The 19,056-nt window shown below is 58.9% G+C and overlaps 1 protein-coding gene across 2 annotated transcripts in view; it reads left to right on the forward strand.

Moving 5' to 3' along the window:
* The window catches only part of PTPRN2 (protein tyrosine phosphatase receptor type N2), a 519,894-nt gene that overhangs the window by 495,523 nt on the left and 5,315 nt on the right, over positions 1 to 19,056 (forward strand). For both annotated transcript variants that reach the window (XM_032482973.1, XM_032482974.1), the window contains 3 exons: positions 3,655 to 3,708; positions 5,753 to 5,817; positions 15,784 to 15,857. In XM_032482973.1, the coding sequence (XP_032338864.1) occupies positions 3,655 to 3,708; positions 5,753 to 5,817; positions 15,784 to 15,857 (193 nt within the window). The remainder of the gene's footprint in view (positions 1 to 3,654; positions 3,709 to 5,752; positions 5,818 to 15,783; positions 15,858 to 19,056) is intronic.

Below are 19,056 nucleotides of genomic sequence, written 5' to 3' on the forward strand. Positions count from 1 at the left end.
TAGCTGCCGGGCCGCGGCTTCCCCGTTCTCCCAGTCTTCACGCCCCGCTGGCGTGTCTGTACACGTGTGCGTGTGGGCGGGTCTGTCTCCACATCCCCACAGGGACGTGCACAACACATAACCGGCCTCTGTGCTCGCAGTTCACCATGAAGAAACATCGAATTCCCAAACCCCCTCTGTGCAGAGTCCCAGGGGACAGGGCCCCAGAAGGCTGTGTCAGCTGAAAGGACGGTGAGCCCAGACAGGGCAGGGGCGTCCGTTAGAGCCAGCGCCTCCTGCCCTCACGTGGCGGCGAGGCCGCTCCCGCGGGCCCCGGACCCTGGGACAGCGCGTTCTCAGGGCCCGTCACGCTTACACACGGATTGCTGCTTTGGGATCGCCTCTGTAAAACAGCGCCCAGGTGTCCGCGACCGGGAGGCGCGGCTGCCCCCGCGGAAGACGCTGGTCATTTCCACGCGACAGGGCTGCTCAGCCTCCTTGGAGCAGTAGACCAGCAGCCCCTGCTCCGGCTTGTGTGTTCCTCAGACACCGAGATGTGTAATTAAATCTTCCTGGCGCCCAGAGGGAGCACATTTACACTTTAAAGAGAAGCTGCTAAGCTAAGAGATAATTAGCATCACATGTGAGGGCTTTGCTGCAGAAGAGCTCTCTCTCTCTCTCTCTCTCTCTCCGTCCTCTGTGCTGCTCACGTCCGCTGTGCGCAATGACACCACTAACGCTGCTCACTGTAAGAATGGACAAACCCTTACTTTGCCAGCTAATTAGCGGTGGCCAGTGTCATTTTTGTGATGTTGCAGCTAGTAATATGAGCCCAGTTGCATAGTCACAAAAGTGATCATTGGAAACTGTGACTGTACTGCAGGGACAGTGTGGGAAGCCCCTTTCTGAGCCTCTAACGACCTCTGAGCCTTGCTTGCGGCTGGTTGCACGGCGGTTCCTTCTCTCTCAGTGCCCGGCGGGTCGGTTTGTATCACTAACTGTTCTTTCTCAGCGCGTTCCTCCTGTGGAGTGTATACGACATCCGTGTCGTCGGTGTCCGCGGCCTTTTGCTTCCTGATGATTTGTTCTAGAAAAAGTAAAATAAGACCGCTGTGCACCGCTCATCTTCACCAATCGTGTGCACCACTCCCTCAGGTCGACCAGATGGACGCCTCTGCTGACTCTGCGGTGCCCCTGCCCCTTGGCCTGGTGCTCTGTGTTGTGATGATGCGAGTGCTTGGCCCTCTGTGAATAAACTTCTCCACCGCAGCAGCACACGTGTCTTCACTGCACGTCTCCTCAACTGCTTGGGGCTGCTTGTAAATAGGGTTAGCACAGGGCGGGGCCGGCTTGGACACTGACATTACAGTGAAACCTTCCTCGGTCCTCCCAGGCACAGCCCTGCTGGAGACAGTCACGTTTTAGACGTGCCGTAGAGACAGGAATTGCAGGACTGAGAGGCAAGGCACAGCCAAGGCAGCCAGCAGGTCGCCTGTTAGCAGCACGTCTCAGCCAAGGAGGTTATTCTCACTGCGTTTTGTCAAAGCGGGGCCTGGCCGGTGTAGATGGAGCACTTCTGCCTGCCGACTCCTTCCATTCTTGTTTCCTGAAAGCAGGACCATTTAAAGAAGGGTCTCTGGTTGGTATGTTTATTCTTTTTTAACATACCTTTTCTGTGCTTGGTCCCATCAAAAAAAAAAAGAGAGAGAGAGCAAAACTTAGCAATTGACCAAAAGTCGAGTTCAGTCTTTAGAAACGCAGGCCAGACCGTCAGGCCGGGAGCACCGCCATGCCAGATTTGCGGAGCCGAGGCGGCTCCCGCTGCAAAGACTCGGCGACTGAGAGCTTCCCCGGCAGCACACGGCTGGGAGGTGCGGAGCCACCAGCTCTGGCCTGACGGGTGAGCTCACGCAGCCCTGCGCACGCACGCATGCCTGTGCACCTGCTGGGACACAGCACACGTCTGCACACTTGCATGCGCACAGCCTTCACTGAGCTGGCGGGCGCCCCGCCGCGCACACGGGAGGCTCGTCCTCGGGCCTGGCATCTATTTGTCGGAGCTGAAGCTCACGTTGCCTTGACAACCCGAGTCGAGAACGGGAGATTTGAGAAGGAGGAGCAGGCGGATCTATTTTCCGATCTGTTTCATCCTCAAAGGGCTGGGAAGGCTGAGGGCATTCAGGCACTGATGTGCCTTCGACTTTAATAAGCCCACCTTCCTCTGCTCACCTCCCCTGAACCTTAATATCGGGGTGCACGTCAAAAACAAGGCCAGGCTCCGGCAGGAACGGCGACGTGGCCTCAGGGGCCTGTGCTGCCCGTGTTCTGGGTGCTCACCCCCCAGCTCTTCGAGGCCCGCAGCTTCCATGCTGGGTTTAGACCCGGGGCACACAGGGCATGTGCTGCCCTGCTGGGCCTGGGTGGGGCACTCCTCAGGTGCCTCCCACCACCCACCTCGTGCTGTTCAGGGGGACGGGGGCTCCCTGCAGCGGGACCTTATTCTGTTCGCTCCACAGCAGAAGTAGGAAAGCAGAACAACCCCGTCGCCGGGGCTCCACACCGGTCACACCCCCTCTGCTCGTCAGTCAGCTCCTGCTCCGCCTCTCCCTCCCCCGCCCCCACCTCCTTTTCCCTCGGCTTTTAGGCGTTTGTAGCAGAAAAGCCGGCCAGCTGGACTTTCACTGTCAACAGACTGCTTCTGTGCTGAGCAGGCGAGCCTCTGCAGAGAGCTGTGGCCGTCCCGCTTCCGGCTGGGGATGGAGTCCTCTGCTCTGTCATTCTCTTCCAAATTTTGCTTCCCGTCATTTTGTGGAAATTCTTACCACACATTTTAGGGCACACCCTTCATGCATTTCCCCTTCCAATTAACCAAAATTCTGTCTTTGATTTTCTTTATTTAGAAATACTTCACTGCGAATTTTGATACACTTCGTAAACCTGTTTACGTGTTTCACTGAATTACCAAAAATGTCAAGCTTACACAGTGAATTTTAAATCGGCGCTGCTTTGATTTAGGACTCGGTTACAGAACCTTCATCTATGCTGATTGTTCGTTTTCATAAACTCTGATCTAAAATCTGCACCACAGAGTTGCTTTTGAACATAATCAAATTCATGAAAATAGAAAGACTCATCTTGGGTGTAACTGCGGTCTCTCTGTGATTTAGATACCCTTGCAAAACTGACTGACCAAGAAATGTCTGTGAGATACTTTTCAAGATACCAAGGTGATATTACGTTCCAGGGTGCTGCCCAGTCTGTAAGAAATCTGGAGCAGAAATGGCAAAACCAGAACTTTCAGTGAGGCATCTAGACGTTTTGCAGCAGCAGCAAGGACTCCACATGAGCTGAAGCAGCAAGGGGCGTGGGGGAGGGGAGGGCAGGGCCAGCCAGGCTGCGGGGGGGGGGGGGGGTCGTGGACCTCAGGCCAGAGCTCACACCTGTAAAGGGAGAAAGAACACTGTGAAAATGTGAGGAATGTTTCAAAGCTCTGTTGAACAATTTAATCTTGAAAAGAAAAATAAACCTTTGAAAACGCGTGTGTAATTCTGATTTCCTTTGTCAAAACGGGCTGTGGCAAAAGGACGTCCCGGAGCTGTTCTGTTTGTTCTTTGGGGTGGTGGCCACAAGAGGCAGAGTGCATAACTGTAACTTCTCTGTCTCTCTTTATTTCAGAAAAGTAAACAAGTGCTACAGGGGCCGTTCTTGTCCAATAATTGTCCACTGCAGGCAAGTACAACTTTTAACCTGGTTTCAGAAGTGTTCGCTACCTCAGAATAAACAGTTAAATCTAGGAGCTGAGCTCCCTCGTTGCGTAGTGCCCACCTCTAACTGCACCTCTAGGGGAAGCCAGGGATACAAACTCATTCAAACCGTATTTCGAACCCTCACAGCACCACCGCACACACTCTGAGACGGAGTGTTTGTGCAGGGCGTGGTCTCGGCACCAGGAACGTGGCCAGCGTTTGGGACCCCGTGTGGATGCTCAGCTTGGGGCCAGTTATGAACAGGGACACAGCCTGGGGTCACAAGGAGAGGCCTCTGGGTGAAAGTCGGTGGCTCATGTACCCACACAGGTTACCCCCAACCTGGAAGAACAGATCCAGTCAAAGAAAACTCACTCTGAGGGCACGCGTCCCTGGGCTCCACACTCACCCGTCTTGGTGAAGACCTGTGCTCCATCGTCCAGACCTGTCTCCCAGAATGTTCCTTTCAGCCTGGGATAAAAAGGAACCAGATCTCCCAAGGCCAGACACCAAGTGCATCCATTCAGTCAAGGAGTGCTCGCGTGTGCCTGTGAGTGTGTGTCTGTGGAGTCCGTGTGTGTGTGTGCGTGTGCGTGTGCGTGTGTGTGCTTCTGGGTCTGTGACAGCAGAGGACGGTCCCCCTGGAGAGAGTGGACTGAAGCATTTTTCACCTGTAAACGGGGCCCAGCCGGGAGCAGGGAGGCAGCGGTCTCCGCCATGGGTCTGGGGAGAGTCGTGCTTTGTGAGTTAACAAGCACAGAAGAAAAGCGAGGAAGCCCTCGACACCAGGAGCGAGACCGCGGGCACTTGTGACAGCAGCGAGGGCCGGCGGCAGCCCCACCTCCACAGCACACAGGTGGAACGAGTCTCTTCCCAACCGCGGCTTTTCCACCCATTTGTTTGAGAAATGTGTTGAGGCCAAACTCAGCGGCCCTTCTGGAGAAAGGCACCTGCAGGCGCGCCGACAGGGACGCGTCCCCGGGCCTCCAGGTCGGAAGCTCAGAGCACACTCGTGCGGTCACAGGGCTCCCGGCGTCCTGAAAGGGAACTCTTATTTTCAACCTGAAGTCGGTGCATTTTGCCAAGAGTACAGATGTCAGCGTCCTGCACTTCCAAGCGCTCGTGGGCACGAGCCCAGCCCTGCTTGACAAGGGGCGGCCGAGTGTGGAAACGGCGCTGGGGCCACCTTCCTCCTGGAAGAGGACTCTTCCTTTCTCACATTTGTGATTCTTGAGCCACAATTAAGAACATGTTTACAACTCTGGTCCAGATGGTAAATATCCAGTTATAACCAGGGGACAAGAAGACGTGCAGGGAGGCTCTGAATGAGCGCCAGACGACGTGGCGGCCCCGCTCCTGAGTGGGGGCCGGGTGCCCCCCAGGGTCCTGGATCCCGACCCCGGCCAGTTCACTCTCCCCTCGCACACATGGCCTCTTGCAGATGCTCGGAACACAAATGCCTCACCTCTGACACAGCCAGGCATTTCTTTATTTCGTCTTTTTTCCTGATAAAATTTGCCATGTCAAAATTGGCCAAAGGGGGAGGAAAAAAAGGCAGAAAGAAGCAAATCAACACAGGCACAATAGCTAATCCACGCTGCTGTTAGCTCAGGGCTGAAAGCTCTCCCAGCCCCTCCTCTCCCTCCTCCCACTCTTCCCCTCCCCCTCCCCTCCTCCCCCTCTCCTCCCCCTCCTACCCCTCTGTCTCTCCCTCCCCCTTTCTCTCTCCCTCCTCTTCTTTCCCCTCCCCCACCCTTCTCCCCTCTTCCCCCTCCCCCTCGCCCTCCCCCTCCTCTCTCACCCCTCCCTCCTCCCTCCCCCTCCTCCCCATCTCTGTTCCCATCCTCCTCCCCCCTCCCACCCTGATTCTTCCTCGCCCCACTTTCTTTCTGTTTCTCAAATTCCCTGCCTCCATCTGTCTCCTCTCGTGGGCCCCACTCGAGCAGAGGGAAGACGCTGTGGTTGGCACGTGGGGAGTGGGGACAGCGTGGCCCAGTGTGTCTTCACCTCTCTCCTTCTGTTGACAGTGACGGCGCAGGCAGAAGTGGCACCTACGTCCTGATCGACATGGTCCTCAATAAGATGGCCAAAGGTAAGACTCAGAGCCGCTGCTTTGTTTCGGCAACGAGGTCGGCGTTGCCATGGCAACCTCGGTGCACTAGTCACGGGAGGCCTTGGGGAAAATTAGCCTGTTGTCCCTTCCCCGGATCACGGGAAAGCTGTTTGCGGCAAGCAGGTTGGCGTCCGCAGTTGCTCCCTTGTCGCCGTGTCCCCCGGGGGAGAGCCCTTGGCAGAACGCGCAGTGGGTGCTGGGTAGCTGCTTACTGAGGACGGCGCGTGCTAGCATCGGAGCTGGGAGGAGGCCGCCTGGGTCCTTCAGTGTTGTAGCGGCTCAGAATACCCTTCAATATATCCTCCCTGGTGTTAAAACTACATTTGCAAAATTCAGGTTTCACTCCAGAGCTACCTGAAATCTCTGGTGGGGGCTGTCTCTAAAGCAGGTCACTGCCGGGCACCCCTGGTAACATCGTTTTACCCAAGTGACCCACTCCCTGCGGCCTGGGCCGCTTCCTCCTAAAGACGGCGCCCGGGGGCTTGGGCTCGAGAGCAGCCCTGCAGCGAGGCCATCGCCTGGGCGAAGTCTAACCCTCTGGGCGCGTCTCGTCCCAGGACAGTGCGGGGACTGAGCTGGGCCAGCGGCCCCTCAAGTGTGTTCCCCGGGACAAACCCGTGAGGGGTCCCCCTAGAGGCCACGGAGATCACCACGGGCACGTCTGAGAGAAGACTCTGCAGACCCGCCCCTGGGGGAGCCGCGCATCAGCACGGAGCAGAGGGCCTGGAAAGACCCTTCCCCGCCATCCGGATGCCGCCCGGAGCTTGAGGAAGAAGCAGTGGGGAGGCGCGGGGGTGACGGGGTGGGTGACGTTTTATGGTTTCCTTCCTGCCTGTGGAAAAGCCGCCCTCTCTGTGTCCACACGCACACACCCGTGCGCGCGTGCACGCGTGTGCTGTGACGAGGGGCGGCCACCCTCCAGGGCCCCCACTCTTCGTCTTCTGCCCGATGTCTTTTCACACAAATGCCGCCACTCTGAGACAGGCATTCCCCAGGCTCTGTTTTCTCCTGGTTTGAGAAAGAAAGGAAACTGCAACACATCTTTAGCCCAAGGATTAGACGTGTGAAGATGACGCAATCGCTGCCGTGTGACACGCAGGGGCTGGGGAGCTCGAGCAGGCTGTCGCAGCAACCAGTGACCAGAGGGCCAGACGGAGCCCCGAGCAGGGCCTGCCCGGCCCCCGGGCCCCTGCCGGCTGCAGGGGGGGAGGGGGGGAGCCGGAGCCGCAGTGCCGCTGGGGGCCGTTTTCCAGCGCCTGAGGCCGAGGTGCGCTGGGACTTGCAAACAGAGGGACGGCCGAGGCAGAAGGCCGGCGCTTCTGACAGCGCGTTTCGGTTTTAGGTCGTAACACAATCCTACCGTTTTTAGTTGAAAGGTCACCTGCCCCTGTTCATTACGGCTGCTGCGTCCCAGCAGGTGTGTCTCTTCATCTGCAACTTTGCAGCGACCGCGGGGGGAGGGCTCAGGGGAATCTGTGTTTCCTCCCTTCTCTGGGGCCTCGTGCGTAGTGTCCCCCGTCTCCCTTCCCAGGACACAGAGTGTCTCGCGTGTCGGGGGGGGGCGCCTGTGTTTGTGAGCACGTAACATGCTGACCCACGCAGGTAACATGGCGTGGAGCCTGGCTCACCCCCAGGAAAGGAGCGGGGGGCGGGGAGCCCCAGCCTCAGGTCGGGGGATACTGTGCCTCTCAGCATTCGGGGTCCCCTCACCCACGTGATGGAACCTCAATTCGGGGGCACAGGTCTGTTCACGGAGAGGCAGCTGGGGAGAAGGGCCCTTCCTGCCCCGTCCACCCCCGCCTGCCATTCACCAGCTCTGTCTGCCACGTCCATCCAATTCCACTTGAAGGGTGGGCCGGCGGCAACAATGCGGCCCAGCCATGTGGAACCAGCCTGGGAGGGCCGCCTCCAGGCTCTTTCTGAGGCTGGTCACCCCTCATTCTGTTCCTGGCCCACTCCCCTCTGCCCTGGGGGACGTGCGATGTGAAATCCCCTGACCTGGGGCCCGGGCCGGGGTCTCGGGAGAGATCAAAGGGCAGGGCGGCCCCTCGCTGGCCGAGGTGGGCCTTTCCCAGGCCGCCGCGGGGAGCGGCCGCCCGTGCTTTGTTCTGGCCCAGGCTCGGGGGCCTGTGTGGCCTGGGCCACCTTTGTCTGGCCTGAGAAGCTGGGGGCCCGTGCTGCTGGCCCCGCGTCCATCAGATGATCAAAGGCCCCAGGCCTGGACACCAGCCCTTTCTTCCCGTTTCCTTTTCTTGAAAGGGGTGAATTGCACGAGGACCAAAGAATGGCTGTCCGAAGTGCCCCTGCACGAGTGTCAGCCCCGCCGGCTGAGCTGGCCCGGCCGCGGCCACCGCCTCGGAGCCATGGCCGTTCACACAGGCTTTCAGGGATTAAGGCCTTCGGTGCCACTTTGGGGCCTTTGAGAACAAACCAGGGATAATTTCAGTTCTATCTGCACCGCCTGGTCTGTTTGCAAGCAGACAGTGATGCAGCGTGGAGTCCGAGCGGTCGGGGGGCCTGGCCCTCTGCGCCAGGCTTGTGGTGGCAAAGTAGGTGTCGACCTGTAACATTCTTTTGCACATTCTTCCTGTGGCTGCAGACACACTTCTAGCTCGCCGTTCACATTCTGGGTCAGAGTCAGTGTCTGGAAGCCCGCGCCTCTCTCGCTGAGGGGCCTGGCTCAAACGCAGCGACCCTGCCTTTGCAGCCGGGACACTGTGCAAGCTTGTGCCTTTTACATTTTGTCTGTGACAGCAGTCTGCCCAGGGTTTTCCATTTTTCATCACAGCTTTTAAGGAAACGGGGAGTGCCGGGTGGACGGTGGGCTTCCCGGGGACCGCAGGGGCGGTGGCGGAAACCCCACCTCTGCGAAGCAGCAGAGTTGCCCGAGCCTCCTGGCGCTGAGGCGCCACAGGCCCCAACCGTCCTGGGAGGCCGCCCCCTCATTTGGCAGGAGCCGTGGGACTGGAATTTCTTTTATGACTGTCCCACCTGGCCGGGTGGGCAGGCGTGCCTGGAAACGCCTCTTATGCTCAGGCTGGCTGGGAGTTTGTTCCTGAGGGACCGCAGCACAGAGTGTGAGTGCGGGCCCAGCGCCTGCACGGCCATCGGTCCAGCACCCGGTTTCCGTCCTCAGCAAGCCGAGCTGTCTTCCTGTCACACGGTGCCATCAGGGAGCATGTCCCCGCAGGAGGGGGTGCATAGCTCCATTCTGCCTTGGGTCCCTGTGGATCCGACGACCGCAGGGCCTCACAGGAGTGGAACCACACAGCACCCGTTCTTCTGTGTCTGGCTTACATCACCGAGCATCACGTCCTCGAGGTCCATCCGTGTTGCCGCAGGCGTCAGGATCCCTTCCTTGTTGGTGCTGAACGACATCCCGTCGCACGCGTGGACCACATTTTACTTATCCCTCTGTCGATGGATGGACGGATAAGGTGCATTGCTTCCAGCTTTCAACTGTGGAAATAACGGTGCTACGACCACGGGTGTGCAGGTATCTCTTTGAGTTTCTGCTTCCGATTTTTCAGGGTCATGTGTGTTCCTAGAGAAGAACTGCTGGATCACGTGGTGGCTCTGTGTTTAGTCTTTTGAGGAACCTCCAGACCGTCTCTCACAGCAGCCGCCCCAGTTGTACACGCCCGCCAGCAGCGCACCAGCTTGTCGCCCCACAGCGGCTGCGGCACGTGTGGCTCTCTGGGTTTGGGTAGTAGCCCTCGTGCCTGTGAGGCAGCGTCTCACTGTGGTTTAGGTTTGCACTTTCTTAAAGACGAGAGATGTTGAACGTCTTTTCCTATGTTTGTGGACCGTTGGATGTTTCCTTTGGAGAAAGGTCTGTTCAGGCTCTTTGCCCATTTTTTAATCGAGCTGTTTGTTTGCTGTCATTGAGTGGAAGGAGTTCGTTAAATATTGTGACTATCAAACCCTTTTCAGAGGTGTGACTTGCAAATATTTTCTCCCATTCTGGGAGAGATAATATTTCCTTGGCTCATTGAACCTTTGAAAGCCAGCACTCCCCCGGACCTGACTAGCCACACGTGGCAACTTCCGTGAGTTAAGGTTAAAACACCGGCCACATGCCCTTTGCCCTGGAGCCGCAGGTGCGCACAGGCTTCGGGCAGCGCAGGTGGAGAGCACATCCAAGGCAGGGAGTTGCACTGGGCGCTCCGCTCGAGGGAGCAGAGGTGAAGGTATGCCCAGGCCTCTGCCTCTAGACCAGTGTCCCCGCCCGGTTCTGTCCCCATCTCTTCTGCACCTGGTGGTCAGTGGGACGTCTCAAAGAGAAAGGCCCCAGGAGCCCCCTCTTCCCGCTCTCACATCATCATCGTCATCATCATCTCGGGGCCTCGCGGCTCCTTCCTGCAGGTCGCAGGGCCTGGCGCGGGTCTGGGTGTGGCACGTGCACTCTGGCCCCCAGCCCCTTTCTCCTCCCGCAGGTCCTGTTGTCCATCTCGGCCGCCATCTCAGTCCCGTCCCTCCTCTGGCAGATCCTGGACTAGGCCATGGAAGCACTATTTCTACCCGGTATTTACTGGGCACCTTGTCTGGGTGTCGGGACCACATGGCCAACAAGACAGGGAAAGTCCTGTCCTCCTGGGGTTTACACTCTGTGCAGAGAAACAGACCGTGTCTGCAGCTGGCAGCTTGTGGGGGTGGCGCGCACCATGGGGGCCCTGGGGGCGCCAGGGTCTGGGGTGTGTTTGCCCCCACCAGGCACAGCACGTAGATCGTAGACCGTTCGCCAGAGGGGACCTGGCAGCTCATTTTCTCCAACGCTTGGCTCCGTGAGGCAGAGACCCAAGCGTGTCGTCTGCTGGTGAAACGGGGGTGTGTCATCCAAGCCCCTCCATCCTCCTGAACCTTGCCGGATCCTTCACGGCTCGGTGGGCCCTTGCAGTCACACGTCACGGGGCAGCCCACACGCCGCCCGCTCGTAAGGCCTGCAGCCGAGGCCCCGGGCACGTCCAGGCTCGCCGGCGGCACCCTGTCGTGGGGCGGCGCCGTGATGCCGTCCGCGCCCCCATCAAGGCGTCCCTGCATCTGTGCCTCATTCACGCTCCACGCCTGCAGTGCCTGCTCTCATGGGGCAGCGGGGACCGTGGTCTGAGCAGGGTGCTCGGGGGACACTCGGCCCTCGGGAAGGTCACGGCCAGCGCTCCATCCACAGGCGTCCCTTCCTGACGCCCTCCTTGTGTGGCCGACGTGTGGCCGAGTGCCTGTGGGCACGGGTCCAGCTCTCAGCTCAATGCTGCCGGGATTCCCAGCACGTGACAGAAAACTACCAGCACACGGCTCTGCGTTCCCCGCTCTCCCGGAGTACTGACGGATGGCGAATTTAAAGAGGCGGTACAGGGTCCTACTGTGCTTAACTCGTATTTTTTATAGATTTGGAGGCATCCCAGTTTCTCCTGAAAAGTGACTTTGCATTTGTTCTTCAAAAAAGCGTGAAAAACGCCTCTTGTGTCCGGGTCCTGATACACTTGATTTTTTGATTTTCAAGTGATTAGAAGGCCCATTTGTCTCCTTGGATCCCAGTGAAACCTTGCGAAGAGATTCTAACTTAATCCAGAAAGCCTGCAAAAAACCTTCCTGGTTGTAATTCTGATAAATCTTGAGTTGATCGAGAGCATCCAGAGACACGAAGGGAACCCTGTCGGGCACAGGCGACCAGGACCATGTGTGCACGTGCCCCTGCGTGTGCCCCTGTGCACAGACACAGCGCGGGCTCAAGGCCTGGGGGAGGCAGGGAGGCACTGACCCCCGGAGGCCCCGGAGGCTGGACGAGGGCAGCTCTCTGACTGGTGCCCCGGAGCCTCCCTGACTCACGGTCACTTGACTCAAGGCTCAGTCGTCCTGTTGACCCAGAGCGAGCTCTGGCTGTGAATCCGCCCGGCCCGATGCGGGGGAGGTTCTGCCCATGAGGGTGTGGACTCCACCCACCCCTGCCCTTCACGTCCAGCCCTCCCGTCCAGAAACGGAGCTCCACCGAAGACAGCAGACTCCCAGCGCCAGCGGCCAAACAGCTCCGCCCTCCCGGGCGTGGGAGGGGTTCCACTCCGTTCTCAGATTCGTAATTGTCACCGTTTTTCCCTTTGTCCTTCGAGTGCTTTAGGTAGACAGAGCATCTCCTCTGTTCTTCCCAGGGGTGGAATCGAGGCCGTTTCCTCCTGCAAAATAAAGGCCTTTCTCTCTCGTGCACCTGGCACGTAACATCCTTTTCACACCGAAGGAAAAAGGAAACTTGGAACCCCTGTAATTTGCAAGATCTTCTGGGTAAAAAGTCTGCAACAAAACATATTTCTGTTTATTGCTTGATGGTTACTGGGCGTTGGCTAAAGAGAGAGTGGAGAGCCTGGCGAGGACGGTCTTCCTGGCCGTGGCCGCGGTCCCCTGGCAGGAGGTGGCGCCCCCGCCACCCGGCGAATCCAGGACTCCCTCAGCCAGCCCGCCAGACCGGGAGAGATCAGAGCAGACCTTGTGAAGAGGCACATATGCTTGGCCTTCTTTCACTTCAAGTTGCTTCTCACGTCGTACAGAACAGCTTGTGGTATTTCAATACCAGCATTCTTTTCACGTTTCTTGTTTAACGGTTAATACTTTTCAATCTAAAGCTAAAAAGCCTCTGTTGTCTTAAGAGTGTCTCACCAGTACGTGACCTTGGAAACCCATGTCCCCTGAGCGTGTTCGGAAACCGCAGCCGAGGGCGCTCGGGTGTGCTGAGCGGGGACGGGGTGCACCGGGCCGTCCCCTCTCGGGACACCAGCCGCACAGGCTGCCTCCATCCCTGACGTCCGTTCACGGACTCACCAGCTTTCACCGAGCCCGGAATGATGCACATAGGTACGCATTCCTCTCCCGTCCGCACAGTCCTGATGCTTCGCGGCCACCTCTCCCCGGGGTCACGCCCCGCGCGGCCCGGCCTGGGCTGCGAGGGCTGTCCCGCTGCCCTCCTCTGCCCTCTGCCCGGCTTTGGTTTGCCTGTTAAATCGATTCTTCTACATTCCACGTGCTCTTCGACCTGAGCGCCGCACCCAAGCCGCCTGTCCACCTGGAGCTTAACATCTTGTCGGTAAAGGGATTTTCAACCAGAGGGTTCCGTTTTAAATGCGCTAGAGGGGAGGTTGCAGGATCTTGGGAGATTTAAATAAATCCTTTTACCTTCAGGAAAGCCTTTTATAAAGTGACGAGGATGCGTACCCCTCCCCCTCCGTCCCAACCCCGAGGCTCCGTTTTATAAACGGACCGTGTGTTTCACGTTCCACGAGGTCACTGCGAGGCTCAGGGTGGCTGAAGGGGGCGCGGCACCGTGCCTCCCCCACGGAAAGGACCGCGCGCGTGCGTTCTGTGAAAACTGCTGCCTCTGCACACGCTTCAAATAATTAATTATTCCTAACCCGAGCACGCAGGGAGACGTTAGTCGTCCGCACCCGACAGTTGGCTCACGTGATAAACCTGGTGCTTCTCTGTTTTCAGGGCCGTACGTTTTTTAAGCATTAATTTGATTTCCTCCACTGTTCAGTCTTGGCTTCGGGCGAAGCGTGGTTCTGAGATGCCGTCCCTGCGGCGTCTCAGGTTTAAGTGCCTTGTCCAGGGAAAACCTAATGAGACTTCCTCCCTTTTTTTCCGCTTCCCTCACAACGGACGTCCGAAGTCACATGGCAGTGAAACGAGAGCCACATGTCCGTAGCACCCGACCCCAGGGTTCCTGCTAGCAGGACCACCTCCCCGCGTGGCTGCCCTTCCAGGCCCAGCGCCGGGAGCAGCCATGGCCCCAGGCAGGACCCCACACAGTCCTCCCGGGCCCCCGAGGAAGGACCAGGGGTGTTTGGGACTCCACTGCTGGTTGTGGAGTTCAGACTTGCCCTTCAGAGGAAAACGGCTGTTGAGTTTTTAAACCAGTTTCAGGAACTGAGAGACCGGGCCGTGAACAAGGTTAAAAAGACAGGGTCTTTAGGTCCGTATCCCACATGGACCCCCCGTACTTCATTTGGAAGGTCTAGGCTCTTCACCGTCTGATGACTCAGACGCTCCACTGCACGCCCCGTCCTCCTGGGGCCCACGGAGCAGTGGGGGGCCCCTGGCTGGGGGGACAGGGCAGCTCCGAGGGAGGGTTCTGGTCACAGGATCCGCAGAGTCGTGTTCACTGAGCACCTAACGCGTTCCACGCGTCATGGAGTAAACACACGCCGCCGCTGGGTCCTCACAAGCGAGCTCCACACCCACCCGGGACCTCCCGGTGGGGCAGTCTGCGCCCCGCCCACAGCTGGGCAGCGTCACACGTGAAATTAAATGGCAGCAAAAGCGCTGTCACCACGTCTCGGCCTGGACGAGGTTCGCGGGGTCCCCGACGGCTGAGCTGCCCGGGGCGTCTGCTGTTCCCAAAGCGAGACTCTTCTCCTTCCTAGAAAGGCTCTGACTGAACAGCCGGGGGCACCAGGCGATGCCCTGCACAGGAGGACACGTTCGCTGTCCGGAAGCGCTGCGGGCTGAGATCTGTGGAGCCCAGGCTGGCCCACAGCCTCCGGGTGCTAAGGGCCGAGCAGGGTCAGCCCAGACCCTGGTCTCCAGCCTGAGCGACTTCTTGCCAGATTCCTCCCGTTTCCCCTTCTGAAAATGCAACATTGTGTTGGGACGTATTCCCCCCCCGGCCCTCCCCACCGTCTGCCTTCCTTCCCGGCCGCCAGCCGCTCCCCCCAGCCCCCCACCAAGAGTTTGCAGTCCCCCCCCGTTTCCCTCCCACTCTCACCCACACGTCCCCACGGCACCTCCCAAAGTCTGTCTCAACCTGCCGCTTGGAACACAGCGCTGGCTGCTCAGCGGACACCCAGCGAAGCCACAGCCCCGAGGATGAAGCTCAGGACAGTGCGGGGCATGGCCTCCAAGGTGTTCAGGCTCCCCCCACCCCTCCTCGGCTGACGGCTGACGGCAGCAGTGTGCGCGCTGGGGCGAGAGGGAGGGGCTGGAGCGCTTCTTTTGGCCTGGCTGGGTCTGTCTTCCACACCCGGGCCCGATGAGTGCGGCCACCTGCTCTGTGTGACCGGGACAAGCCTTCGACCTGGGCGAGCCTCGGCGTCCTCTACCCGGGGCGGTAACAGGTCTGGTGCTGAGAGGGAGTGCTGCACACGACGTGCACCTGCTTGAGGTCTGGCAGGTGGGTCCCCGCCGCCTGCAGAGGTGCCGCCCCTCCCAGGCCCGGCAGCGTTCGGCATCATGGTGCTGCGGAGGGAGGAGCTCCCCTCTGCACCATAAGACGCTGGGGAGCCTGTCCTGTTCACTGTCCATCCACCAGGGGACCCAGCAAAATGGAAAACCAAGAATCCATGTGGAATTCACGATAAAGGTTCATTTTAAAACTCAGGTAGCGTTATGTCCCTGGCGCCTGATCACCTGACATCTGGTGGGCGCCCCTGTAGGAGGGGCTCCCGACCACACGACTGACCTGTGGACACGGCGGGCGTCCTCGCCTTTTCTGGGCGTTTGGAGCGCTGGCTTCTGAGAGGAGGGAGCTCTGCGCTTACGGCCAACGTTGAGATGTGTGAGGTTAGTCAGCCTCATTTTTCACTTCTCTGATTAAAAGTTCTAGGCAATAAAAATTGAAGCTTATACACTGCTTTCTGTGGTTTAAAACATTCTTTAAAATGCCCCCAAAAACAAAATGAGGAACGCCCTAGACTCTAATGGCGTTGGCGAGCGGGCGGCGAGTCTCTGTACAGGCATCTGATAATTTTTCAGCCCAGCTTTCTCGAGTTCGTGCTGACAAGCCCGGGCCTGTCTTTCCGCGTGCTCGCCGAAACCGCCGCTGCCGGCCGGCCTGCTGAGGGCTGGCGGGGGTCACTTCCGGGTGGCCTCTAGCCAAGAGGGATGCTGGCATCAGGAGAGGGACAGCCCGGGAGTGCCCGCGGACTGCCTCGCGTCTGAACTCAGCCCAGTTTGTGTTTGTTGCAGGCGCTAAGGAGATCGACATCGCGGCGACGCTGGAGCACCTGAGGGACCAGAGACCAGGCATGGTCCAGACCAAGGTACTGTGGCCGGTCCCTGGGGCAGCAGGGGCTTTGGCGGTGTCCTTCTGTGCTGGTTTTCCCGGAGGAGCGAGGGTTGGGCCCGCTGGCCGCCCGCCACCCCAGTCCTGGGCAGGGCAGGACGCGGCCAGCCCTTCCTGGGAGGGTCTTGGGCTTTTCTGGCAGCGTCTCCGACATTCCAGCATAAGAAAGTGCAGTCAGATCTCAAGTTCCTGGATCTCCCCACTTAACAGATTCGGGAGCAGGGGGAGAACGTGGCATTTTTATAGAAGCAGGTCCGTGGTGAACCTGAGCACCCTTGCGTGGAATGTTCCGCACTCACGAAACATCCTGTGCCGCCTGCCGTGTTTCCAGCCCCCACAGCCCCGGCTCCGCTGTGTGGTCATCAGCAAGTCCCCAGGGTGCCCGGGGTCCTGAGCACCGCTCGTGTGCATACTTACTGAAAAGGCCAAGTTTGCAAAAGACAAAAGATTATAGTTAAACTGGGCTTGACCAGAGCTAGGAACAGGGGAACAGGACAGGCCGGTCCTGTAGCATGCCGGGAATGTCCCCACCCAGCAGCAGAAGCTCCCGCTTGCGCTGAAGCCGTGAAACACAGTTTTCTCTCAGCGTAGTCCCAACCTTCCCGATGCGATTAGCGCCTGCACAAAAGGCCTAAAATCACTAAGGCTGCTCGTGCAAAGTCACTGTTTTATACGTAAGGGGACTGTAAGTTGTAAGAAGCACTCCGGTGAGGTCAAGCTGGATCGGGCTCTGGTGCCCGGGGGCGACTATTCTGGGACCCCAGCCCAGTTGTCCCGCCCTGGAGGGGGGGTCTTACTGTCCCCCACAAAGTGCACACAGTTCCTAAGCCCTCGGTCTGGCTCTCACAGGAGGAAAAACAGTGCAGCGCTGGGTCTCAACTTGAAGGGGGCATGTGGGCTGAGCAGGAAGAGGCCACGAGCCTGGACGGCTGGGCAGCACACTTGGGCCCTGACACACATGGGCTCATCTCTCACGACCCCTGAACGTGGTCATTTGCCTGGTGCTACGTTGCCAAAGCCAGCCCCGAGCACTGAGGCAAAAGTAACTTCATTCTCTCTTGTAGACTCACAGGACTGTTCTAAGTAGAACCCGAGGAAGCGCTTAGGGTCTCTGCCCAGCCACGCCGTGTCCAGCGGGCGGTCACACCTGCCCTGGTCTCTGCCTGCATTGGGGGGAGGTTGGAAGCAGCTTGGTGACACAGCATGGAGAGTCCCCTCTGTCCCTCTGCTTTATTTGGGCCCCGCAACGTGCAGGAACCTGGTGTGGAATGTTACTGCTACACGAAGGTGCTCTGTAGGTCAACGCACACTTCATGTTTCCTTAGACATTTTTAAATTTGCAGTTATTTTAGGCAAAACCTTGCAGAAATAATGCAGATAATCCCCATGTACGCACGGCCAGCTCCCCAAGGTTAATACCTGACGTGACCACAGGGGCCAGCCACGGCCAGCGGGTTGGCATTGATTCAGTGCCACCAACTCCCACGCAGACCTGTCACATCTCACCCGCCGGCCCCCAGGACCTTCCCCTGCAGCCGGCCGTCAGGCCCACACCGCAGTGCGCTCAGCGGTCATGTCTCCGTCACCTCCGTTAGTGGCCAGCGTGTGGCCGAGAGGACTGGCAGGTCTGGTTGGGCTCCTGTGGGCTGTCTCTGGCATGACTGTGTCTGTGTTCCCGTGGTGGGTTCTGGGGTTGCTTCTCGGCCTTGGTGTGTGTCCTCACCCCAGAGGCACGCCCCCCGGGTTCCCTGCTGGTCGCTGTTTCTGCCTTTGCCGTTGGTCGTGTCCCGGGCAGAAGCTGAACCTGCTCGCATCTGTCTGCTGTCGAGCTGTGTCCGGACACGAGGCAGCTGCGAGAGGAGTGACGCTGCTGGTGCCAAGCAGCCATGGGCTTAGTGCCCGTGGGAGGACCATCCCGTGGGCCTGACCGTGTCCTGGGGGCTGGGCTGGTCACCCAGAAATGCAGGGTCAGTCCAGTGTTCCTGGTGGTCTGGGCCCTGCGTGGCCACAGGAGCCTCGGAACTTCAGACAGCTCAGAACGGGCTGGGAGAGCAGGGACCCCTTGTACCCAGGAGTGAAAAGCTAATTTAGTCTCCGGCCGAATCTTCCTTCGCCGTGGCCCAGCTGCCTGCCGCGTGGGTAACACTCAGATCTCGAATCCAAACCTGTCTCTTCCCTCCTTGTGCCTGGCACCTCCCAGGCAGGCCTCTCCCGTCCCCAGAGGACACAAGGACGCTCAGGTCGGACCAACTCCGGGATGGGTCCAGGCACGGCCATCAGAAAGGTGTATCTTCTCACCAAAGCAGGAAAAACCAAGTCTCATACTCTCAACACCAGTCAGTCCTCTGTGGTCTGCAGCCTGTTTGCCGCAAAGCCCACGGGCATGGCTCCCCAGGCCGGCCTGAGCGGAAGAGGGGGTGGTCCTCGTGATTGTCACGCCTTGTGTGGTCACAGACCCCGGTTTCTTTAAGTGACCAAGTAGCAAAATGTGCACGTCGTATCGGCCAGAGTATCTGGTCCCAGGGTCTGATGCTGCCAGAGGGCAGAGCCTGGCTGGCCCCACACGTGACCTCCGGTCTGGATGACTGTCTGCCGGCTCCCGCCCTCCTCCAGGGGCGCAGGTCCGAGGTGTGTCCTGCCGAGCGGACGGCAGGTCGGCTCCAGAACCTCAGGTGCAAAGAACAGTAAACAGAAAACCCCAGACCTGTCTTAGTTGACGGACGCTCTGCCCAGTGTCCCTCCACAAACTGAACTTCCCCCTAACGTCCAGCTGAACAGGAAGAGACAGTTTTCTGTGACAGTGTCATGCCGCACCGGCTGAACACGCTTCCACGCCAGCCGAGGGAAGGTCGTCCACGGTCACGTCGCGTCATCTGAGTTGAATACAGTCAAAATGAGAAACTGTGACTCGCTGAAACGGGGGCCTGGGACGGCCTCCGAGCCCCTCATGCCCAGCCTGGCGGCAGAACTTCGCCTCATGTTCAAAAAAAGCTGCAGAGAGCAGTTCTCCACCTGGAAACGAACTCTTGGTCAGACAAACCCCAGAAGCCTCAGGGATGGCTGCCTCCTGGAGATGCGGGGGGCTGACCGGCCCCGGGAGGGGGGCGGCGGTACGAGGGTCAGAGCCAAGAAGACACCAGCAGAGAAAGGCGTCACGTGGTGCCTGACATTGTCCA

Source organism: Camelus ferus, chromosome 7 (assembly GCF_009834535.1).
Source record: "Camelus ferus isolate YT-003-E chromosome 7, BCGSAC_Cfer_1.0, whole genome shotgun sequence".
Taxonomy (NCBI): Eukaryota; Metazoa; Chordata; class Mammalia; order Artiodactyla; family Camelidae; genus Camelus; species Camelus ferus.